The sequence below is a fragment of the Alexandromys fortis genome, unplaced genomic scaffold, assembly GCF_014885135.2.
Source record: "Alexandromys fortis isolate MF-2015 unplaced genomic scaffold, M_Fortis_MF-2015_v1.1 scaffold_111, whole genome shotgun sequence".
Taxonomy (NCBI): domain Eukaryota; kingdom Metazoa; phylum Chordata; class Mammalia; order Rodentia; family Cricetidae; genus Alexandromys; species Alexandromys fortis.
The window spans coordinates 1685036-1708306 of record NW_026067996.1 but is presented as its reverse complement, the minus strand read 5'-3'; the positions used below and the strand labels follow the sequence as shown (position 1 = coordinate 1708306).

At 53.8% G+C, this 23271-nt stretch overlaps 1 protein-coding gene across 2 annotated transcripts in view; it reads left to right on the top strand.

The window, feature by feature from the left end:
- Positions 1-9331: 9331 nt before the first annotated feature.
- Positions 9332-23271, top strand: part of Grip2 (glutamate receptor interacting protein 2) — a 31715-nt gene continuing 17775 nt past the window's right edge. For both annotated transcript variants that reach the window (XM_050160236.1, XM_050160235.1), the window contains exons 1-10: positions 9332-9410; positions 17325-17405; positions 17652-17787; positions 18400-18545; positions 19187-19273; positions 19908-19983; positions 20840-20985; positions 21805-21952; positions 22037-22206; positions 22879-23001. In XM_050160236.1, coding sequence (XP_050016193.1) covers positions 9371-9410; positions 17325-17405; positions 17652-17787; positions 18400-18545; positions 19187-19273; positions 19908-19983; positions 20840-20985; positions 21805-21952; positions 22037-22206; positions 22879-23001 — 1153 coding nt within the window. In that variant the 5' untranslated portion in view covers positions 9332-9370. The remainder of the gene's footprint in view (positions 9411-17324; positions 17406-17651; positions 17788-18399; positions 18546-19186; positions 19274-19907; positions 19984-20839; positions 20986-21804; positions 21953-22036; positions 22207-22878; positions 23002-23271) is intronic.

Sequence of the window (23271 nt, the reverse complement as noted above, 5' to 3'; positions counted from 1 at the left end):
CGTGTCCTCGCATGAGCTGCTGACCTGGCTTTTCCAGCGTCACTGAGGTTCTCTGCCTAAGGGACCTGGCCATCCTTGATGAGCCCTAAAACTTTGGGACGCTTCAGCTAACTAGTATTGCCCATGCCTGGCCACTGTTGCGGAGTACAGACTCAGCTGGACCTCAGGGCCTGCAGTGCACGAGAGGCATAGAGGGGGCAGAGTCAGCCATGGCTCTCACACACTGGGTGAAGTGTGCCCTCGCCTCCCCACCTTGCTCACATCGCTGCCACCGGAACCTGTGCTGATCTCATCAGCTAATGCCCCGTGCTGTCTCCGTTTGTCAGCTTGAATGCTCAGTCCAGCAGGACCATCTGCCTGCTTTAATTGCCCAGATAATTGTGAAGGCTGCTGGCCCTGCCTCTTTCACTGCTGGTCTGATGGGGCGGAAAGAACATCTATCAGTCAGGAGGCCTGGACAGACCCAGCCCCCAGCCCCTGCAGGTCCTTGGGCAATCCCGCTCTCTCTGGCCTCAGTTTTCCTTCTATGTCCTGGTCCTGCCCTCTTAGAAATAAAAGCTCCTCGCTACAACCCCCATTTACCCACACAGTGCCCTTAGGCTAACCTTGTCTCTGCAGCCCCCGCATTCCTGTTTTGGCCGAGATATCAGTGACTCAGAGCAGATGTGGGCAGGTGGGCGGACATGGCAGCACAGAGTCAGCTTCGATTGCTGCACAACTGGGGCAGCTGGAGTCCCTAAGGGATGACCTTGAACAAGGTCCTTGTCCTTCACAAAACCTAGGAGGGGCCCTTTTGAGAGGCAGGGAGGCAGCTGCAGGTCACTTGGGGATCATAATTTGGGGGTGGGGCTGAAAGGAGCTGAGGCTGTGCCGCAGACCACGGGTCCTCACATGTGGACCCCATTTTACACATGTCTACTCAAAGACATCCAACCAGTCAGAGGCAAGGGTGTCTGGGTTGAATTCAGAGTTCTCAGATAGCCCCACAATGCTCTTTACTCCTCGCTGCTTGCCTTGATCCCAAGCTCTTTTAGAGGTAGTTAAGCCAGGAGGAGGGTGGGCATCCAGTCAGCAGGAAGACCTTGGGGAGTATAAGTCCTGGGGGACAGGACAGCAGAGGTGTGGAAAGACCCAGAGGGCAGAGAATGAGGAAAAGGCATGCCTGGGAGACTATGCTGTTCCAGCTGGAAGCTGGGCTCTCTCAAAGTGTTTGTGCCAGAACAGAGAGAGGCTGCAGGGGGGTTGCCCACGTTTGAACCCCCCCCACTAAGAACACTCCTGGAGAGCCATAGCTGGAGTATGAGGCCCTCACCTATCGGCATCAGGAATGATCCAGAATTCCCAGATTCCAGCCGCTGCCTCAGATAATGGTTCCTACAAGGCCTTCTAACCTCTCCAGGTTGGATACTCCTTCACATAGGTGTGAGGGCCCCACATCCTCACACGACAGCCATGAGCTATCATCAGCTACAGAGCTCTCTTTCCATGTTCAAATCCACCCAAAGTCCACAAAACCACGTGGGGCCATGCCAGCCCAGCGAAGCCCTTTGAGGATCACGTTTACATCAAAGTGTGACTTAGCTCAAGGTCCTCCCAGGCCCATTCCTTCATCTGTCAAATGGAGCTGTTTTCCCAACCTCATGGAGGCAGAGGTAATGCCACAGAAGGCGAGGTACAGTCTGGAATATGGAGGGGCTGGGAGAAGCCAGCTGGTGTAGCTGGTGAGCAAGCTTGGGTTTTCATTCCCTCACAGCCTCAGTTTCCCCTTGTTTCTACCACTAGCCAAGGGACATAGAAGATGTCTGTTTGGGCATGGCCAATGCTTCTGCTTGTTTCTTCCTCCCCGACGATGGGGAATCTCCCTCGAGGAGGTCCCAGACTGGCAGGTGAATGGCTACCACCTGGTCCAGCCCTACAGAGGGGCTAGTGAAACTACATCCAACTCAGAACTGTGGCTCTTACTGCCAGGCCAGAGGCTGCTTTGTCTCCAGTGAGGACTAAACAGTGTTTCTCACTCACTAGATGCTCCAGTGCAAAGCCGGCCGTCCAGAAGGAAGTGAGCTGTCAGTGGGGTGTCCTGCATGGGATGGAAATTCTAGAATGACAGTGGTTCTGAGATCATGCATCTTAATTATTTATATCTTAGTCATTCAACCACACTGGTCTGGCACTTCCTGCAGGTAGAGCCTCTGGGCGCGAGGCAGTGAAGGATCTCCCACTGAGAGGACAAAGCAGGGCCAGTGAAGGGAAGGAAGGCTGGAAGAAGGCAGGGAGAACCTGCTAGCGCAGTCAGGGATGGCTACTGAGAGGAACAGGTGGATGCTGGAGTGAGGATGGGAAGGAGAACATTTTAGGCAGAGGAATGTACCTTCATAGAGGACCCAAGCATGAAGCGTCTGATTCTGATCCCAAACAAGCTGTGCATGCTGCGTCCCATCTTTCCCCTCTGTGGGACCCAGTTTCTCCTTTTCAGTAAAATAGGTGCAGCAGTGCCCACCTCATGAGGCTCTTAAAAGAATCCATGAGGCACTGTACATGTAGTATGGCATATCCAGTAGGTGCTCAATAAATGTTGACCTCTGGCCCCTATTTTGGGCATTGCTCTTGGACAGAGAGTGATGGACTGATGCAGGGGTGAGAGGCAGGACCCTGGCTGATCCAGATGTGCGTGCTTCCTCCACCAGCACCTTGTGCTCAGGCTTTGCTCTCTGGCCCCAATAGCCAGATGTGAAATGCAGATGTCCAAGCGCTCCCCTGCAAAGCAGCTGCTCCTGTCCTTCCGAGTGCACTGAAGTGGCCTCTGGAGCCTGGCTTCCCTATGTTACCTACATAGCAATCATGGTGCCAGGCATGACACTCTCAGTGCCCTTTACCCTACACCCATCTGCCCAGCACACCTGCCTGCTCCTGACCTCAGACCCAGCCATGCTGGTGAGGGCTTCCCTTAGACATTCTGGTCACCTCCCACATTCTATATTGGCCATCCCCTCCACTCAGAATGCCCTTCCCACCTCCGCTCTGTGGACATATGTCCTCTGTGCCCCCCTGAATGTGATCCATCCTGAGAAAGATGCTGGTGCTCCAGTGTGTGTTCTACTTTTAGCACATAGTAGGCCATTGGTGAGCTTTGGCTGGACCTCCAACCTAGATCTCTCCAACCTCCACTCTTGGCCTAATATCTTTTTCAGGTTGACATGATCCAAGTTTTGATTTTTTTGAAGGGTAGTAAAAGGGCAGGTATGGAGGGAGGCTGATGGTCCCAAGTTCATGTACAGGGACAAAGTGGTCCCCAAGGACCGGAGAATGGGCAGGAATGGGAATCATTGACTGAGGTCAGCTGACATCTTCACCTGCTCCCAGGACTCTGTCCATCTAGTTATTATCTAAGACTCTTAGCTGACCTCTTTCTCTCCACACTTTTCTATGGCTGCCCAGAGTCCGCAGAGGAAAGTTCTTAACATGCCACTGGAGAGGGCTATTTATTTCTTATTCCCCAGGTTCTGAGGGCACAAGGTCCCTCCGTTCAGAACACAGGTGCTGCTGAGGCAGCTCAACTTCTGGTCTGTACAGGGTGCCAGGCTCTGTGGCATTTGTTGGGTCCCTTCAGGGCAGGCAGAACCTCACTCTGCGTCCTCATCAGTGGAGACTCCCAGGGCCAGGTTTGAGCAGGATGTAGATGTTGTACACTCCAGGAGTCTGCCCAGGCGCTAGAACACAGGGTGACAGGTGACTCCTGTAAACACCCAGCGGGGCCCCTGCTTTCTCCCATCCCCCGCCATCATAACCTTTGCTGTGCAGGAGAGTCAAGCAGGAGCTCAGCTTCTATCTTCCAGTGGACAGAGCCTTTGTCTCTGCCCTGTCTTCCTCTTTCTTGCTTCTTTGCAACACCCCACCTTCCCCCACCCCTCCTTTCTTTTCATCGGAGACCAGGTCTTGCTGTCTAGCCCAGGCTGCCTTTGAACTCACGGCGATCCCTCTCCAGCCTCCTAAGGGCTGGGATTATAAATGTATGCCCCCCTACATCTGGTCCCACTTTCTAACCTCTCCTGTCTGGCAGGTCTCCAAATCTATGTTACTGGCCTTCATGAGAAAGACTTTAATGTACCCAAAGAGAAGACTGAGGCATGGAGCAAGAAGGGGCCTGGGATCCAAGTCAATGGCCTCTGAGGCATCTGACTCATTTTCCCCTCTGGCCCGCCACCCAGTCCCCAAGCCATCAAATCTCTTGGACCATATGTGGCTGTCATTGGAAACATGCGTACCCCCTTATGGCTCCTTTCAAACTAAGGCACAGTCCAGCTCTCCTCCTGGAACCCTTTGGATCTATATCCCTGAAGTCCTAGATCTCGTTTGCCCCGAGCCACCATGCCCAGAACCTTCTTCCTTGATTTTTGTCATCTGTGTCCCAGCCTAAAGATCACCCGCTCCGAGGGGCTCTTCTCTACTACGTGCCCTGAGTTTCCCGCTCAGCATCATTCCTGTGTCTGTTACAACCTCGAACGTGCTTTTTCTTGATTCCTCTCTGGTCTCTCTTTGTTGGGGAGCTTTGGAAGTATGTCTGCTTCACTCACTACAGAAACAGCAAATCCAGCTTGGTTTCTGACACGTACTAAATGCTTAATAAATGTCCTCCGAGCGAAGTACGAGGTGCTTAGTGAATGTGATGAGTGGGGTGCAATGTGCTTAGTGAAGTCCTGAGTGGAAGACAAAACTGCACTGGGGTAGGACTGCGGATGTGCAAACCTATACCAGCCATCTTTATATACCCCACACCCTGAACCCCTCAACCAAACCCCACAGGAGCACACACTTCATCCACATTTTAGAGGAGGGGTCTGGGGTTTAGAGAAGCTCTTGCTTGAGGGTCTTTAGACCCTCTTGCCTTCTCCCTCCGGGAGGGAGATAACAACTGACTTCAAGGGAGACAGGGAGCCTATGAGAGAGGGAACCTGTGAAAGTTGCCTCTACCATAGCCAGGCTCCGGCTTACAGTACTCTGACCCTCCCTGGTCTCCAGAGACTCCTAAGGTGCAGCAAGGGTGCCAGCCATCTGAACATGAGATCCTTCTGTCCACGGCGCTGAGTACCCAGAACATGGACTGATGGGAACGCTTCTGTGTGCTTCCAGGCACTCTGGGCAGGTTGGTGCTGCTGGCAGATGGTATGGCTTCCAGCCTCGGCTCACCCCTTAGTCCCGGGGAAGGGGAGACATGGGATTCAATGTGACCTTGGTTTTCCTGTCCCCACATGGGGCTTCCACAGAAGGTACCGGATGGAATAGGTCATGGGTGGCTCCCATTCTGCCTGGGTCAGCTGTGGCTCTTCTGAATCTTCTGGAACCGTCTTCTTCCTGGTTCTTCTTCATTGGCTATTATGTCTTGCTTTTTGTCCTTGTGAGACCCTGAGCCCATGAGATCCTTCCTGTTCGGCTGCCCGTAGCACAAGTAGTAGGTGGGCCTATAAATAACACTGACCTTGAGGGACCACAGAGATTGGCAGGGCGTGGACACCTTGAATAGGTGTGACTTAGCCAGATTGCATCCAATTTCCTTGCCCTGTGGCTGGCAGAACAGCAGGCAGGCCTTTGCTTTCCCCAGAGCCCCGCTTTCTAGAAGTGTTTAGCAAGAGTGATGCAAAGGCTCCAGACAAGGGACTGCTGTCCCCGTTTTGAGGGCGGGGGGAGGAAGCCACTCAAGCCCACAGCAATAAAGGGTTTATCTCTCTGTCCTCTATTGCCATCTCAGCCTTCCTCCCTGCCAGACTTAATTTCCGCCTGTCACTTGAGGAGCCTGGATGGCTTTGGGGACACAGCTTGCTCATGTCACAGTGGGCTCAGCCCTGGACTGTGAGAGGAAGGGCAAAGGGCCAGGCATAGCTTGGTGCTAAGGGGCCTCTAAGGCCCCTCTGGGTCTCAGGTTCCCATTGTAAAGTCTGCTGGCTGTTGTGGTCACAGCACCTGGATCTCCGGGGACCCTGGGAGTCAATCAGCATGAGGACACCGGGGAACATTCCACCTGCAGGGACAGGAGGCCTGTGAGGAGGGAGGGTCTGGGACCAGCCCCACGGGGAGAGCCAGTCACGGCAGAACTATCATAGTCTGAACAGCTCTCCCAGGGTCCCCACCCTCCCCCCTTGCAGGTGTGACATCTGGGGCCACTTGCAGCTCATGTGTGATGAAGCTTGACCATCCGGAGGCAGAGCAGCTAGTCCATGTCACAGCCTTGCTGTGAGGTGCTCGGTGGGTGGGTGATGGATGGATGCCTTCCCTGGCCCTTAGTACAGGTATCTACTTAGTACAGGTAGTACAGGTATTGTTGTCAGCAATGGACTGAAATACCTGAGTAGGGGGTTTGTGCAAAAGAAGGAGCCTGCTTTGGCCTCACTGTGCTGGACCCCAGAGTCCAAGGTAGGGCAGCAGCTGGTGGGGTAACAGTGCAGTCACAAGAGTGGAGAAGTTCCCGGACTTCTGTCCCAGGACCCATACACTGCTGGTGACCGTGGTCATGCCCTGAGTCTCTGGGCACCCTGGGAGTCCATCAGCATGAGGACACTAGGGATCATCCCACCTGCAGGGCCAGGGTGCCTGTGAGGAGCCCTGTTCCTGTCTCGGTGGTATTCCCAGACTCTGGGATAAGTGCTTGTGCTACCATTCTACAGCTTGGAAAGCTGAGACTAGAGAAGCTGAATGAGCAAACCATCCCTTGATCATCACACACAGCCTCTGGGTTTGGAGACGCTGAGTCTTCTGCCCGCTCAGTGGTCGGGCCACCCTCCAGGGTTACCCATACGTGCCGTCCCCGTGTGTCTGAGCACAGATAAGTCAGATGCTATCTCTGGGAACTGCAGGAGGCCTGGCTCCTGGCCACTGCATCCACCCTACAATCTGTCTCCTTCTCCTCTGCCTCTCTGGGTCTGGCAGCATTGGGTTAGAGGGGTGGTCGCTGGAGCAGGTCCCAGAAGCAGCTTGGTCTGCACTTGGCTCCCAGGTGGGACGTCTCAGCAGCATTCCAAGATGCCTGAGCTCCTGGCAAAGGCTCCTCGTCCTCTTTCCCTGCAACCATCTGTGGCTCCCCCATTGCCTGCAGGAAGAAAGCAAACTGAGACTTCAGAGGCATTTGTTAACAAATAGGTTTGGCCGGAGAGGCCACTCTTTCTAGCAAGTCCCCAGTGGTGGTGTGAACGCCGTCCCTCAGACCTTACTTGGAAGGATGAGACCTCCTATGGCTCCATCTGCTGCTTCTCCCTCATCTTTCAGGAGGACTTTGTTCACAGGTTCACAGGTAGCTGCTTTCTCATTTCCACATCTCCTTCAAATTCAGGCTCAAAAACCTCCTCAGAGTTGCTTCAGATAGCTACATGCTCACCATCTACATCCCCAAACCTCCTTACCAGCCCTTGAAATCCGGAGTGGTCCCAAACCTCAGACTCTTAGGGTGGAGACTCAACTCCGCCCACATCAGCTGGGTGACCTCGAGAAAGTTGCTTAGCCTTTCTGTGTCCGAGTTGACATTCAGACCCCCTTTGACCCAAGGTCTACCCACAGTCACTTCCTCACATAGGCATAGATAAAAGGAAATAAAATTGTGTGGTGGGGCCACGGGGGCAGGGCAGAGAGGCACAACCTGTTTCCCTTCCTGTCTGGTTTTGTCTGCCGGCCCCCGGTGCCCAGCACAACAGTCTCCTGCTAATCCATGGGGTGACCTTTCCGAGGGCTTCTCAACCACAAAAGTAAATTCCAAAGGAGCAGCAAAGAGCCGAAGAGCTCCAGCTGAGCTTCCACTGCCAATCAGAACCACTCTTGAAATGCATCTGTCAAGAGAATAAATGTTTTCTTAAAGAAAGGGCAGACGGCATGCCAGACACCTGTGTATCTTTTGCCATTCTATCCTCGTGGGGCTGCAGATGGGGGCGGGGAGCTCTGCTAGAGGACCTATGGTTACTTCCTTAACACTAGTGTGGAGTTCAGATGCCCAGGCAGTCCTCTGTGCCCTGGTGAAGGCTCGTGTCTTCATGGCCAGTCCCTCCTTGCCATTTCCAGGCAGGGACCACATGGAGCCTGAGCGCTCTCTGCTTGGTACGGCTCACCTACATGGGATTCAGGCCCATCTTTTCCATTCTTACCAACTCTCCCAATGCTCCTAGATCTTTGACCTTGGCCTCAGTGCTGGTCCAGGGAACTTTCTCAGTGCCTGTGCCCTCCCCCTCCCTCTGAGACCCTCCATCCTCCTCTCTACTCAAGTTTACCTGATGAGGAAGGCCTTCTCGGGAGTAAGAACAGGGTAGACTTGAGCCTGTAGGTAGCAAACATGGATTCATCTGAAAGTGCCACCAGAGTTGGTCTGGGGTAACCTGTGACTTCCATAGTGACTGGGAAGCTAAGAATTCCCTGGGAGCAAGGACCCTGTATCTAAATCTCTGCTGCATTTGGCTGGATGTACTGTGCAGCCGAACAGGTTGTAGACAGCCCGTTTGGTGCCTTGTGTCACTAATACTCTGCACTTCTCAGTACCCATGCGTAGCCCTGAGAGAGTGGAATGGGGCAGGAACAATGAGTAGGTACCACTGCCCCACCTGGGAAGGGGCTGTTCCTGGGGCTATATTAGGATCTTCCTGGCTGATCCCAAGCCCTGAGTGAAGGAGACATATCAGTGTGCAGGACTGGGGCCCAGCATACGCAAGGGGCAGCCTGCCAGCTGCGAATGCAGCCCATGTCCAGCTGCCTCTGCCCATCAAGCTCAGAGGTGGAAGATCCTCGGCCTGACATACTCAGTCTTCAAGTAAAGCTTGTGGACACTGTGTATAGTAGGCTGTTAAGTTCATGGTCCCTAAATCCCACCTTCCAGAGAGAAAAGTGAGGCAGGGAGAAGAAGGGCATCAGTGCCAGGGTCCTGAGGACTATGAACACCTGCAGAGGTGCCCAGGGGGTGCCATGGCCAGAGAGGCAGTACCTTATGACTTACGACTGGAATTCCATGCCAGTCCTGATGAAATCTCTTCCTTACAAAGATAAAGTTTAGAAAGTCCTGTCCTTCTTTCCAGTTGTAAAAACTGAGCCTCTGGGAGGACAGCCATTGCCAAAGCCCTGGGGAATTTTAGGAGTAGAACCCTCTGTCCAGGATACCGTGGGAGGACCCGGGGTCATGCTCTTCTGAGAGCCTGGGTGCTGCCATATGCCCCGGGGCTGAAGGGTCCTCAGAGACTCATCTTGGAGCCACAGTGTTGAAAGCCTTGTCCCCTTTAAGTAGAGAGCGGGCTGCAGTGGGTGGACTATGCCCAGCCAGTGGGAGGGAGCTCCTGGGCCCCTCCTTGGGAGGGTGAGGGAGGGACCTGGTGTGTGGCTGGGAGCTGTGGGCAGTGCAGAGACCTCAGACATGCTGTGTGGGCTCAGCCGGGACAGCCCTGCAGAGGCAGGTAGGTGGAGCATGCAGACACCACACCAGCTGAGCACTGCAGAGGGGAGTCTGGGTGGTGGGAATGGGACTGTCACTCTAGGGGATAGGGACGTGGGAAGTTGGGTGAGGAAGAGAGCATGTGATCCCTAGCCAGGCAGGTGCTGAGGGCTGTCTGCTCTGGAGGTGTCCTGTCACTGCAAGGCTGCCTCCCAGGGCTGTCCCTGGGGCACAGGTTACAGGTTGTTCAGCCAGAAACCCAGGGAGGCTGCCCCTCTTGCCTCAGGGGAACGAGTGGTGCTGCCGGCTTTTGGGAGTATAGGGCTGTCCACTGGACTGAGCCTTTCCCAAGACCAGGGTATGTCAAGGTTTCTGGGGGCCCTGGGTTCTGGAGCTCAGTAGAAGGGTGGGGCCCAGCTGCCACATTCCTCGGTGGTGATGGTGGTGTTGGTGGTGAGTGGGGAGGGGATGTGGGGTGAGTACAGTGATCCCTGTCTCTGTCCAGCTGTCTGTTTCCTAACTTAGCCTGTTGAACCTGCCTGACACCGCCCCCCCCATAGTGTGCGCCACCCTGCTCTCTGTGCCTTAGGGTCAGCACCCTCCAGTGCTCCCAGATCCTTCCATAGTCTACACACCCCTCAAGGGCCTGTGCCACTGGGCACCACAGGTCTCCTTCAAAGCACATCTCAGTTATAACAGCTGGCTTTGGGGATGGTGGAACTTCTGTGCTTGGTTTAAACTCAAGCCTGCTGAGTTTTCACCCACTCTCTTCTTTTAGGCTTTCTCCCCTGGCAGAGCCCTTGCCCTGGCCTTCTGGCTTCTGGGTCTCCACCTCTAATAGGGTCTCTGTTCCGGCGTTCTCCTGATTTGCCTCAAGCCCTGAGTTCCCAGGAGGGAGCGGCTAAGCCTGAAGTCTGCTTTTAGCTCCTGAGTTCTCAGGGCCCCTCCTAGGCTCTCTAGTTTCAACTCTGATGTTTCTGCTCCCCACTGCAGCCCTGAGAATCTCCTCCATAGGTCATAGGACTTCCCAATCACACTTGCATCAGTATTAGTTGACTTCGGGGAACAGCAGAATCTAGGTGTTCTCTATTTCCCTATCCCCTCCCTGTTCCTCTATAGGTCAGCCTTTTTTCCTTTTCCTTCTTAATCACCAGGCTTCATGTCAGAGAGCCTATTTCCAATAGTTCCCTCAAAAGTCTCAGGGCCCGACATGGGTCCCATTCCCATCGCTAAACCAACCACAGGGCCTCTCACTGACCAAGCTTAATTGTAGGGCCTCTTCTCAGCAAGGGAAGGTGGCCAGCTGGTGGTCACTGCATAGATGTCCACACTGCAGATGTGGGGTGGTTGGGGCTGAGGCCTCTGTGAGAGTGGGATTGGGATTGGAGTTTGTGGACTGGGCTGGATGGACTCTACCTGAGTGGATCTTTCCTCTGTCCATCCTGGGACTGTCAAGGCTCTCTCCTGGGAACCTCCAGGGTATCTAAAGGATGGATGATAACATATACTAAAACGGCCGAGAGCCCCGCCCCCCACCCATCCCAGCACATACACACTGCCTTCGAACTCCTGCCTGAAGGACAGGCAGTGTCCTCTGATTCCTGACCACAAAGATGTTTTTGTCACCAGGGGCTGCCAGGCTTTAGTGAACACTGGCCACCCAGCCGGGCTCAGGGCAGCTTAGGCAGAGTGTACGCACAGTCCCTGCTGGCACCCTCCTCCTGGGGTCTTCATCAGAGCCACTTCTAGATCTGACTGTGGCCATGGGAGAACCTTAGAGGCCACCCACTTGGGGGACAGCCAGGAGCCTGGAGCCAGGGAGAGGTGGGCTCCACCCAGGCTCAACCCCTTCCTATCCTGGCCTCTGGCCACTCACTATGCTTCTTTGATGGCCGTTCTCACTCACAAATGGCAGTTGAGTTCCAAAGCTAGGTGCTTGCAGAATGCTAGAAAGCCCTACCCCCCACTCCCACCACCACCCCCACTTGAAGCACAGTGAGATCTTTCTGATAATGTTGAGTGCTGAGGAAGACATGGCAAGAGTTGGTAGGGACATCATGAGGTGTTGGGATGAGTCTGTACTGCAGACTCACGAGCATGACCTCCCTGACCGGAGGACATTTCATCGGGTCCTGCTGGATGGAAGAAGGGGTTTCGGGATGTCTGGGAAGTCTTTTAGGCACAGGGAGGAGTGATTCTAGTCATGTTTCAAGGAGCCTTGCCCTACCTAACCAGCATTTCCTGTATCCTCACTTGAGGTCTTTGGCACTCTTGCTAGGGACTAGAACTAGGAGAGAAGGATGAACCCCCCTTGAATCAGAGACACCTGGTTCCAGGGTGTTCTGCAGCACTCCAACTGTGGCTTCAGTCTCCCCATTACACGACCCCCAGTGAGACTGCCCCCTTGCTTCTCAGTTCACTGAGAAGCTTGTGTGGATGCTTGCAGCAGGCTGGCCGAGGAAAAGCCCAGCAGGGTTGTCAATCCTCGTTCTCTCTGGCCACCTTGGCACTGCACAATGAGGCTTCCTGTTTGATGTGTGGCTACTGGGCTCATGCCACTGAAATGTACCATGGCTGTCTCATCTGTCGTCCCATGCCTCTGCCTGTGGAAAGCTGGCTTCCTGGAGGTCTATTGTCTGTGGAGACCAAAGCCCACCATCTGTTGATGCTGCCCTTCAGGGATCGTGGTGTCAATGTGGGACAATGTCTCTTTGAACAGAGAGGACTGAAGTGTTATCGTGTTCAGAGGAAGGGGACATAGCGGGCAGGACCAGATGCCCTGGGAAGCCATGTGACCTGGGCTTGAATGCATCCAGGTGTCCTTATTGACTTCTGTGTGCCTCGGATTCTCCGTCTTTCACATAATAGTGATAGAGGCACTTCGGACTCAGGCTTATCTCGAAGACAGAGCGGCAGTGACTTTGAAGTTTTTAGAATCAGGCCTGGGGCAAAACTTGTTCCATCTTTTGCCGTGAGGCAGTATACACTCTCTCTTTGCCTCAGTTTCTTTCCCTGTGTATCAGTATGCCAAGCTGGCCTGACTCCAAAGTTCACCCTTCCCTCTGTATACCAACGATGCCTTCCATATCCTGGCAGTCAAGTCAAGGTTGGACAGGGATGTGATGCCAAGCAACCACTCTCCAGGAACTGTCGCTGAATCTTCACGAACCATTGGGGAAGCAGGATGCTAACACTTGGGAGTGGGGAACCTTGATCTAGCTGTCATGGGAACACATGGGCCCCACTAAGGGGTCTTCACTTCAGCTTGCTCAGCTGCCTCTGATGCAGATGCCAGGCCTCAGCTAAGTTTATAGCACCCCCGGCCTCGTGCCCCCTTTCTGGCACTCCACTTAGGCGGCACCCTGGCACAGCAGCCTGGCAAGGAACAGACTTCCTTTTCCCTTTGTCAGAGTTCAGTAGCTCCCTGGGGCTGCAGAGGGAGGGAGATGTAAGGCAGGATCAGCAAGATTTGCCTGAGAAAAAAGAAAAAGGACCCCCCCCCTCCACTTCTACCCAATTCACTGCAGCAACCAGGACCAGGTGTCCAGGCCTGTGCCCTGGCTCCCCATGAGCCCCGGAAGTGAATTTCCCTCTGAAGCAATTTCTGCAGTACCGATTGACTGAAGTAGTGCTTATAATTGCCCATTGCTGGAAGGAGGAGACTAGAAAAATGCAGATAAAAATATCCCTATTTTTTATGCATGTTTCCAGCCGAAATTGGTGGGAAAGATGTTTTTTGAAAAGCCTTCATCTCTAAGCATGTAATTACCAGGTCCAGGAGTCCCCCTCCCCCGTCTCAAAAAAACTCAAGAGGACAGGAGAATGTGAACATATTCCATGAAGGAGGATGCTTGGGGCCAAACCCCATGGAGCCATCTATAAATAAAGTGGTCCCTTAATTTCTCACTGTTCTCGGTGAGGGAGACACCTCCCCCACTACAGAGAACAGCACATCAGGCATGCAGCCAGTTGGCAGTTCTGACCCTGCTTTGATTCTTGGTTTGAATTCTGCCTCAGTCTCTCCCATCCCAAGGTTGTCCTGGATGGGAAGAGGCATGATGTTCCCCCGAAAATGCATCAGTAGATAATATCCATTCCTATGGGTTACTCTGAATATGGCTGGGGGTGGAGGGTCTTAGATTCAAAAGCCTCTTACCCGGTAGATCTCCTAGCCAGTATGACCTCCTGACATCCAATGGAGGCCCCTGGCTCAACCTGAAATGCATGGCCTTGTTCTGACCTCTGTTAACTGCTCTCTCTCTCTCTCTGTCTCTCTTCATGCACACACACACGTACATGCACACACACACACACATACACATGTACATGCACACACACACACGTACATGCACACACACACACACGCTCATCCCTGACTTTTTATGTGCATTCTGGGAGACCCGAACTCGGGTTCTCATGCTTGCGTGGCAAGCAATTTATCCTCTGAACCACCCGTCTCCCAGTCCCTGCTTACTGACTCTGTGCACAATACCATTAGTCTGTTTTGTAACTTCATCCCATTAAACCTGGAGCTGCACAGCTGGCAGCCAGAGCCCAAGGCTAGCAGGATGAAGGATAAAGTTGGGGCCTCTCACTGTTAGAACTAGAGGACCCATGTGTTTTAGCTGCCCCATGGAAGTTACCATGACCAAGTTCAGCACTGGACAAGATCTGAATATTGGGATGAAGAAAGCAGGGGAAGTTTTCTTTAAAGATGGATTGTGAGGACACCACGGGGACACTCTAGGAACGGAGTCCCCTCCTTCAGCAGCTAGCTTGCACAACCCTGACTGCGGAGAGCAGCCTTGGGGATGCCTGGTCTTCAGTTCTCGGTTCCTTCTATTTTATCTTCAGGGTTCAAATCTCTACCTTTAACCGACAGATATTCAGAGATGCATTCCAAAGGAGTTACTGCTCTGGTTTGGATAAACTTGGTCCTCAGCTTCCTTGAAACACAGGCCATTATACCCTTCCCCACAGACACATAAACCTTGACTCTTATCTCTCATCTCCCTTGCACAGCTCAGGAGGGAAGGGAGCCTATGAGGCTGGATCTGATTTGCCCGGGATAAGGCATTTTAATTTCAGAATCGTCCTGGTGAAATACTAGAGACATCTGCGCGCCACGTCGCTGATGGGACCCAGCCTTTCTAATTTTATTAGCTCAGAAACGTCTTGTTGGGGATAATGAAGGACGTACAAGGGAGCAGTAACGGGGAGGCATAATACTAAATGGTGTGTCGCTTGCATCAGCGGCGTCTGTGAACATGGGGAGGAGGGTGAACACAGAGAGCTGGGGACCCCACTCCAGGAGCCCTAACCATGTTACTACTTTAACTGCTGTTTGACTGGTTATTTGCCAGCTTTTGGGGAAGCAAAGGGAGCCTGGCCACTCAGCAGAGTAAATGGAAAACAAAGACAGTTTCTCATGGTTTAGACTAAAGAAGGTGAAGGTTTCCATAGGTCTCAGTTGAGCTGTTTCCCTGACCCTGGCTAAACCTTTCCCTTATGTAGGCTGAGCACATTCCTGATCATAGAACAGTGGTCCTCCATGGAGGCTGATGTGGCTCCCCCAAGGAACTCTTGGTAATCCCTGAAATCATTTTTGACTGCCTCTATTAATTTATTAATGTCTGGAAATGGAGACCAGGGGTGCTGTGACCCTTCCTACAATAAAGAGACCCCTTCCCAAGAAAGGCAGTCGAGTAGAGTTTGGGAAACTAACTGAGCCCTGGATAATCCAAGTTGTCTTGACTTAGGCTGATTTGCCTAGGCTGACCTCTAATATAGCAAGACTTAAGTGGGTGCCTTTGCCATCTGCAGAGGAACTGTGACTTCTGCTGACACCAGGCCCGAGGATTAGAGAGAAGATACCTCCCTACAGCTGTCGAGTGACAGACACAATCCACTTAGAAGGGTGGACCTTTCTGCTCTGAGCTGGACTTGTTTAAGGGACAAGCGAGGGGCATGTGCAGGATCAAGTGAGGTCTGAGGAAGGAGTGGGAAGCTACAGATACACCTGGTGCCTGAGAAGGATGCCCCCTCCTCAGATAGCACAGGGAGTCTGCCTACTTAATGACGGTCATTCGGGTGCTGAGAAAGATGTGGATTGGTGGAACACAGTATACAGCCTGGTCAGGAGATCCTGAGCCATGGGCTGGGGAGGGGGCACAGAATCTACCTTGTAACTGCCAGTCCGAGCTTCAGTTTCCTTATCTGTAAGTGCACACAAAAGCATCCCCTCCCTCCCCCGGGTTCATTCTGAGCATCAAATGAGGATACAGCTGCAAGAACAGGGGAGTCCAGAGAAGGAATTGTGTAAAACAAGGGTCCTGCAGGACAGGAGAGGCAGTGGCTTCACCAAAGGGCAGGTGACCTGCATATATTGCAACTTCAGACTGTTCTGAAAGACAGATGTGGTGAGCCTGGGAAGGGGTGGAGGAGGCCATTGGTTAGCAGGCAGGGAAAGGCACAGCTCTCCCAGGCCTGTGCAGGCCACTGAGCCATCAGAGCTTCTGGGTTACACGGGTGCTTCTGGACTGGGGTTGTCCCCAGGTGTCCAAGGGAGATGCTTCTACAGCCTGTGAATAGCAAGTCACACGGCTTAGGTCACGTCCTAAAACAATGCTATTTTTAATGTGTCACCTGTGTGCATTCCAAGGGCGGCCAGTGACTGTCCCTCCGCCGTGGGCCAACCAACCGCATGTAAAATGTATCAGGAGAAATTTGTCCTGAACGTATGCAATTTCTTTTCAGCACTGTCTTACGTATTGTGCTACCCAGTCATCTGGGTCGGAAGGTACTCACCGTCTAGATAACATACTGTTTTATGAATGGACTGGAAAATCGACCTGATCCCTGCGGATGCTGAGGGACAAACTCAGCTACCTCATTTCTAGATTTCCTAAAATGCCCAGTGCAATGTCCACGCTGGTTTTAGCTGCTACCCTGCATTACTTAGGGATTCATGGAAGAAGAAAAAAAAAAAGCCTGGACTTGTTCAGTATAGGAACATTTTTTTTTCTGAACGTTTTTCATAGTCGCATCTGCAGGTGTGAGGACAGAGGGCTGACTGTATTTTCTTTATATCTGAAATATCAGGACGTGGTGTTTTGTTTTGTTTTGGTGAAGGCCTCATAGTCACTATATAGTTGAAGGTGACCTTGAGCTCCTTCCTACCTCTGGGGTTTGGGGTGACAGCCTGGGCCACCACACTGTGCTCTAATAACTCTCTTTTTTAAAAAAAAATCCCCAAAGACGACTGTCAGTGCAGATGAGACATGTCCCGGGAAGATAAGGAGACAGGAAATGAGAGAGGGCTGGTAAGGATCTGGGGAGAGTGGCAGGCCCCAGTCTTTCTTCTAAGCATTCTGAGAGAGAGGCTGAGAAACAACACTCGGTGATGCAATGGGAGAGATTTTTTTCATCCAGTAAAACTGAGGTTGGTGGGCTTACACATAAGTGGGGTTTATAATCTGTAAAATGTTAACATACACACATGTAAGCACATGTGCACACGCATGCACACAGAAGCACTGGCCAGGTCTGCTCACAAAGACTACGGTAACTGCCTGCCCCTGTAGGTGTGCATCTAGATCCTGGGACAGGCCAACAGGCCTGGGTTCTAAACTACATTATAAAGCTCAGCTGTGTGATCCTGAACACAAAGTCTTCCTCTCTGAGCCTTAGCTGCCATGATAACAATATGCACTGTGACATGGGCATGTCAGATGCTCAGCCTTAGATGGGCCCAGAAGCTCCCGATGTGTGATCCTTATCCAAGCATTCCTGACCCCGAAGAGAACCCCAGGACTCCTTTACAGGATACCAGGTATTACGGGGAACGGCGTGAGGTAGAAGAGTTCCCCAAGCAGGATGAAGATGAAAGTGAGGCCTGGGCCAGTCTCTGATTCCCATTTCCCCCTTTCTCCCACAGACGATGGGCCTTACTCAAAAGGAGGGAAGGACGGAACAGGGGCTGATGGGGCCCTGGTGTGCCGCCGCCAGAGCATCCCAGGTACCGTGGATCATACTCTGCCTTGAGCTCTGCCCTGGGGACTCCAGTGACTCATGAAGTGTGGGCACTGACACGAGCTGGCGCTGTGCCCCACCAGTGTGGTCGCTCACCCTCCCTGGTCCTCCCTGGTGGAGGAGGGCGATGTCACTCAGAATAAAGTGGCTGAATGCTTACCTCCCTGCCCTAACCTCCCCAGCCTTGGTCCCAGAGCGGGCACTCCCTGCTCACCCTCCTGTCTGTCTACAGAGGAGTTCCGGGGCATCACCATGGTGGAGCTGATCAAGCGTGAGGGCAGCACTCTGGGCCTGACTATCTCGGGAGGCACTGACAAGGACGGGAAGCCCAGAGTCTCCAATCTGAGACCTGGGGGCCTGGCGGCCAGGTGAGAGGTGTGGGACAGTAGACAGGGCATGGGTGGGGGGTGATAAGTGGGGAAGCTTGATGTCCGCCACAGCACCCCACCAAGGCAAAGCCATGTACCCTTTTGTGCCTTTCCCTCTGACCCCCCAAAGCACACCCTGGCAGACTCCCATACATCCCTCCATAAGCAACACAGAAGTCACTGCTTCCAGGAAGCCCTTTAGGCTTCCAACTAAGGTAGCACCCTGTACACACTGTCCTGGATGTTCCCTTAAACAACAAGGGCTGGAAGTTGGCCCCAGTGTCCAGATGAACCAATCAGAGGGCTGCAGAGGACCTGCATGGGAAGAAAATGAGAGAAGAGTGGTGGATGGGACGCTATAGCTGTTCTTTGGGTTTATGCAGGATGGTCAGAGATGTCACCATGATTCTGTCACCAGGCCAGCACAGTGGGACAGGCTGGGGAGTTCTGGGTGTCACACCCAGCCTTGGTTAAACAGGCGCCGTCCCACCCGCTTGCTGTATGGGCCTTGGGCAAAGGAAGGAAGGCTGAGGATCCAGGGAAGGGTGGGGTGAATGTTGGTACCCAGAGGCTAGCATTGGTCCAACGTGGACTCCGGCTTTCCTGCTTTAGGAGTGACCTACTGAACGTGGGCGACTACATCCGCTCAGTGAATGGGATCCATCTGACCCGGCTCCGGCACGACGAGATCATCACCCTGCTGAAGAACGTGGGCGAGCGCGTGGTGCTGGAGGTGGAGTATGAGCTGCCCCCGCCCGGTGGGTGCCCTTGGACGGGGAACTCTGTCCACTGCCTCAGGCATAAGGGGACACAGCTGCCTCCCTGTCCAGGCCTAGGTGGGGTTGGGGGATCACCTAGACAGGGTGGGTGATGTCTGGAGGCTGGCCACACAGGCTAGGGCATGCATAAAATATGTGTCATCTGGTGGTGGGACCCTGCTCATAACTTGTCATTTTGCATAGTTGGGTAGAAGGGAAGGTCTGGCGACACGGACTGAATGACCTGCTCCCTGCCCCATGGCTCCCGATCCCCCTGACCTGCACTGAGCACAGCGGCCTAGGACTTCTCCCAGTTCTGAATTTTCAAAGTTGGCCTAAAATCTTAACTGGAGTAACTGGAAGCAAGCCTGGCCCGGCCCCCAGTCTCACTGTATCCTGTGCTCTGCTATGGCCCTGGAGAGCATGGGCAAGTCCTCTCCACTGTCCGTGGTGGACTAGGTGTGGGTAGAGACGAGGACCTCCCAGCGCCTCCCCCTCCTCGGCCTGTAAAGTAGAGAGAGGTCAGCTGTTGCTGTGACTCTATGACTGGTCGCTTGGTTCTCCTGGAGCGAGCCTTGGGCACTTCGACCAACACAGAGACGTGGCAGAGAAACTCAAAGGAGGCCTCGATTTCTCCATAGCTCCCGAAAACAACCCGAGGATCATCTCTAAGACGGTGGATGTCTCCCTCTACAAGGAAGGCAATAGCTTTGGCTTTGTTCTCAGAGGTCAGTGCGACAGTCTTTCGTGGAGCTGAGGCGACAAGAACAAGGTCATTGGGAAGCCGTGCATGCGCTCTGTCATATTGATGTGATGTACATTTTGCTTAAAGTTTACCCGTTTGTTTAACTTTATATCTGTGTGTGTGTTTGTCTGTGTGCAGCATGACACGTGTGTAAGGGTCAGAGGACAACTTGTAGGAGTCGGTTCTCTCATTTCACAGCATGTATGGGTTCAGTGCATCAAACTCAGGTCATGAGGCCTGGCAGCAAGGATCTTACCTAAACTGTATCTCAGTAGCCCTTGCTTAGGACTGTAAAGGCCCCTGGACCACTGAGTCAAACATTAAATGGGAAATCATGAGAAGCCACAAAGTATGCATGACTGATGAGAGCCCAACAACAGAGATGGGGAAAGCTGGACCAGACTCATAACAGGGTTTGGAGTTACCAAGGAACCGAGGAAAAAAGGAAGAGAGGATGAGCTCACAGGAGGCACACGCTGTTTGAGAGGATTTGGGTTGTCTTTCTTATTCCTCATCCTGCTCGTGGGGAGGGAGGCGGCCCAGGCTGGTGTCAAGGACTTTGTTTACCAGGAAAACAGTGGGTAAGCGATTCCTGCTTCCTGTTGAATTCTGTCCAGGAGGTGCCCATGAGGACCGGCACAAGTCCCGCCCATTGGTCCTGACTTACGTGCGACCTGGTGGCCCAGCAGACAGGTGAGCCATGTGGACACTGGTCATCTGAGGCCCTGCATTTACACATCACTTCCCAGGAGCAGACAGGCTACCCAGAGTCACTCAGGGATTCAGTGGAGGTGGCTAGGAGAGACCCCGACTTGCCTCTTCCCAGGGTCCTCCTGACTCAGCCTATGACAAAGTGCTCTGGCCCCTGTGACTGGCCATTGCTGGGACCGTCTGTATAACCTCTTATGACCCAGGACTGCCCAGCTCAGACCATCAGGGCCGGGACGACAGGGTGTGGGATAGGAATATGTCCCTGCCCCGTCCCCTGACCTCTCACCCTTCATCTCTGAGCAGGAGACTAGTGACCATTTTAAGAGAAGCCTGGACCCCGCTTGCTGTAGATCTAAATTTGTCCTTGGTCTGAGGCCCTGCATGAGTCGCTATTCATAGAACCTCCTGGAATAGCTTTGGCACCTGTCAGGGGTGACATTCCAGGGCAGGGATTAGGCCCAGACTGGAGCCCTGCTGAGTTCTTTCCCAAGCTCATCTGTCACTAGGCCAGAGTCACTACTGGAAAGTAGGGGTGGGGACAATGGGAGGAGACTCTACAGTGGGGAACATGGTATTCATATACCACTCACCCCTTCTCTGATGCTGTGTGTCCCCAGCCAGGTGGACACCCTCTCTGGGCTGTGGTGCAGGAGGTGAGTGAGTAGCCTTGAAGAACACCCGCAGCTCAGACATGCTGTGGGGTAGAGGGCATCAGAGCTAGCTTGGCACATTTTACGTGCCCTTTCTGTCTGTTCAGCCCTGACTCCTTCAGGCTTCCCTCCCCACACTGCCCCATCCCTGTGCCCTTCAGCTGACTGGGCTTTCACCTCCCCCACAGGGAAGGCTCCTTGAAGGTGGGTGACAGACTGCTCAGCATAGATGGGATCCCACTGCATGGGGCCAGCCACGCCACTGCCATCGCCACCCTGCAGCAGTGCGGTCATGAGGCCCTTTTCCAGGTGGAGTACGACGTGGCCACCCCAGGTGCGCTGGAGTCTGAGGGTAAGGGCCGGGGCAGGAAGAGGTCCCAGAGGCTCAGTACTACTTCGTACTGTGTGATCGTAGGCCAGTATCTTAGCTTCTCTGAGCCTCTTGACTGTGCCAGGCATCTCCTGATCTCACTGGGGATCATGCAGGAACAATACAGGTGAACTCTGTGGTCTTGTGGGGAAGGGATGTCTGTTAGCATACTAGGTAAGTGAATGTGTGTTAGACGACAGAGGAAAGAGCAAAGAGAGAGGGGAAGTGCCCGTGCATGTGTGTGCACACACACATGCACACGAGTACACACACGCATGCGCACGAGCACACACATGCAATCCCCCCCCCACACACACACACACACAGACAAGCAGCCTGGGGCATAGGCTCTAACTAGGGCTTGAAGTGCAGGAGCGACCCTTTGCGGACGCTCTAGGCAGGATGAACTGGAGATGCAAAGTTTGTGGGGGAGAATATTTGGCCTGAGAGTGAGGGGCCAGCTTCCCTGCAACAGATGGCTGAGTGGGGAGAGACCAGGACAGAAGTGGAGGTAAAAGCCACAGGGCTCCAGAATGTGACTAGCTGTCGTGGAGAGCTGATAAGACCAGGATGCTTGGGGTGCCACAGATAGGGGGTGTTTCTGAACTACCATGGAGGCCTGACCCGATTTGCTAGTGGCTGTGTGTAACTTTTCCCTTCCATGCCTTTCCCTTCCTTGGCAGTGAGGGTTAAGGACGGCCGAGCTAGTTCAGGTGTGACACTGAACACATTTACTTTCTACAGTTCTTCTTTCTCCTTTTTTTCCCCTTGCCATCGTTCCAGACACGGTGGCCAATGCTTCCGGCCCGTTGGTAGTAGAAATAGCCAAGACCCCAGGATCTGCCCTGGGGATCTCTCTCACCACCGGCTCCCACCGGAACAAGCCAGCTATCACCATCGACCGCATCAAGCCAGCCAGCGTGGTGGACAGGTGAGGTGAGGCAGGGCTGTGCAGGGCAGAGGCAACCTGTGTCTCTGTCCGCTGGACCAGCCCCTCTGGGCCCCTGTCCTGTAGGAGTGGTGCCCTGCATGCTGGAGACCACATCCTGGCCATCGATGGCACTAGCACCGAACACTGCTCACTGGTGGAGGCCACCAAGCTCCTGGCCAGTGTAACTGAGAAAGTACGGCTGGAGATCTTGCCTGCACCCCAGAGTCGCCAGCCCCTCAAGCCCCCAGAGGCAGGTAGGCACCTCAACAAGTCTGGGGACCTAATCCTGGGATGGGGCAGGGAGAAAGACGAGGCGCCAGAGTTCCAGGCTGGAAAGCTTGAGCTGACAGGAGGACTGTGTGGCGCTAGAACACTCACTGCCTGCCACACTTGGCAGGGAAACTCGGCCGTGGGAAGGACTATGTGGGGGCCCATGACGGACTTTGTTGACTTAAAGTCTGCAAAGGGCCTGGCTGGGAGCCCTAGGGATTCTTTCTGAGGAGGCAGCCACTCTCCACGTCTCATTTTATATATAGCCGAGAGAGAAACCCAGATCAGGGAACAGGGGCAGCCAATCTCTGGCACCCCATGGCGTTCCATGCCGCTGCAAAAGTTTAAGGGGCCTTGTGAACATCACCAGCCTGCTGTGCCTCTTCAGTCTCTCCAAAGGGGCTTCTGTGGGAAACACTCAGCCGGGAATCTCTGAGCCCATGGCCTGGCCTTCTTGCCTGTTGCTGCGGCTGATGCCTGAATGCCATGCTCGGCGCATGGTGGGTGGCAATGCACGTGAGCAGGCTGTTCTGTGCCACGCTGGCTTGGGCAGTGCACAGGTTTTGGATCTCACCGTTGGTGTGCGGGGACTAGTCTGCCAGACGACTCCAGACATCCACAACATCCGTGACCCTTCCCTCTTTCCTCTGTTGAAGTGAGAGTACAGAGGAGCGAGCAGCTGCACCGCTGGGATTCCTGCAGCCCCTCTTGCCACAGCCCAAGGCCAAACCACTGCAGGGCCCCCACCTGGGCACCTGGAGGCCAGAACCAGAGCCGATGTAACGTACCCGCTGCTGCAGTAATGATGTCGTCCTGGTACCCCTTTCCGGTGGGCGGTGTCTGATGCACAGGGAGGGAGCGGACACTGGAGCAGAGGGCTGCCCGTGCCATTCAGCCTGTCCCCAGGGGCCCGTGGAAATCCTAGTCAGGGAGGCCCAGAGCAGGAAAGAACTGTCCAAGGCCATACAGTAAGGGGCTGTGGCGAAGGAGAGACAGGATGCTTGTCTCTGTCCATGTGGCTGTGTGGTTCTTCAACCCCACCCTTGTGC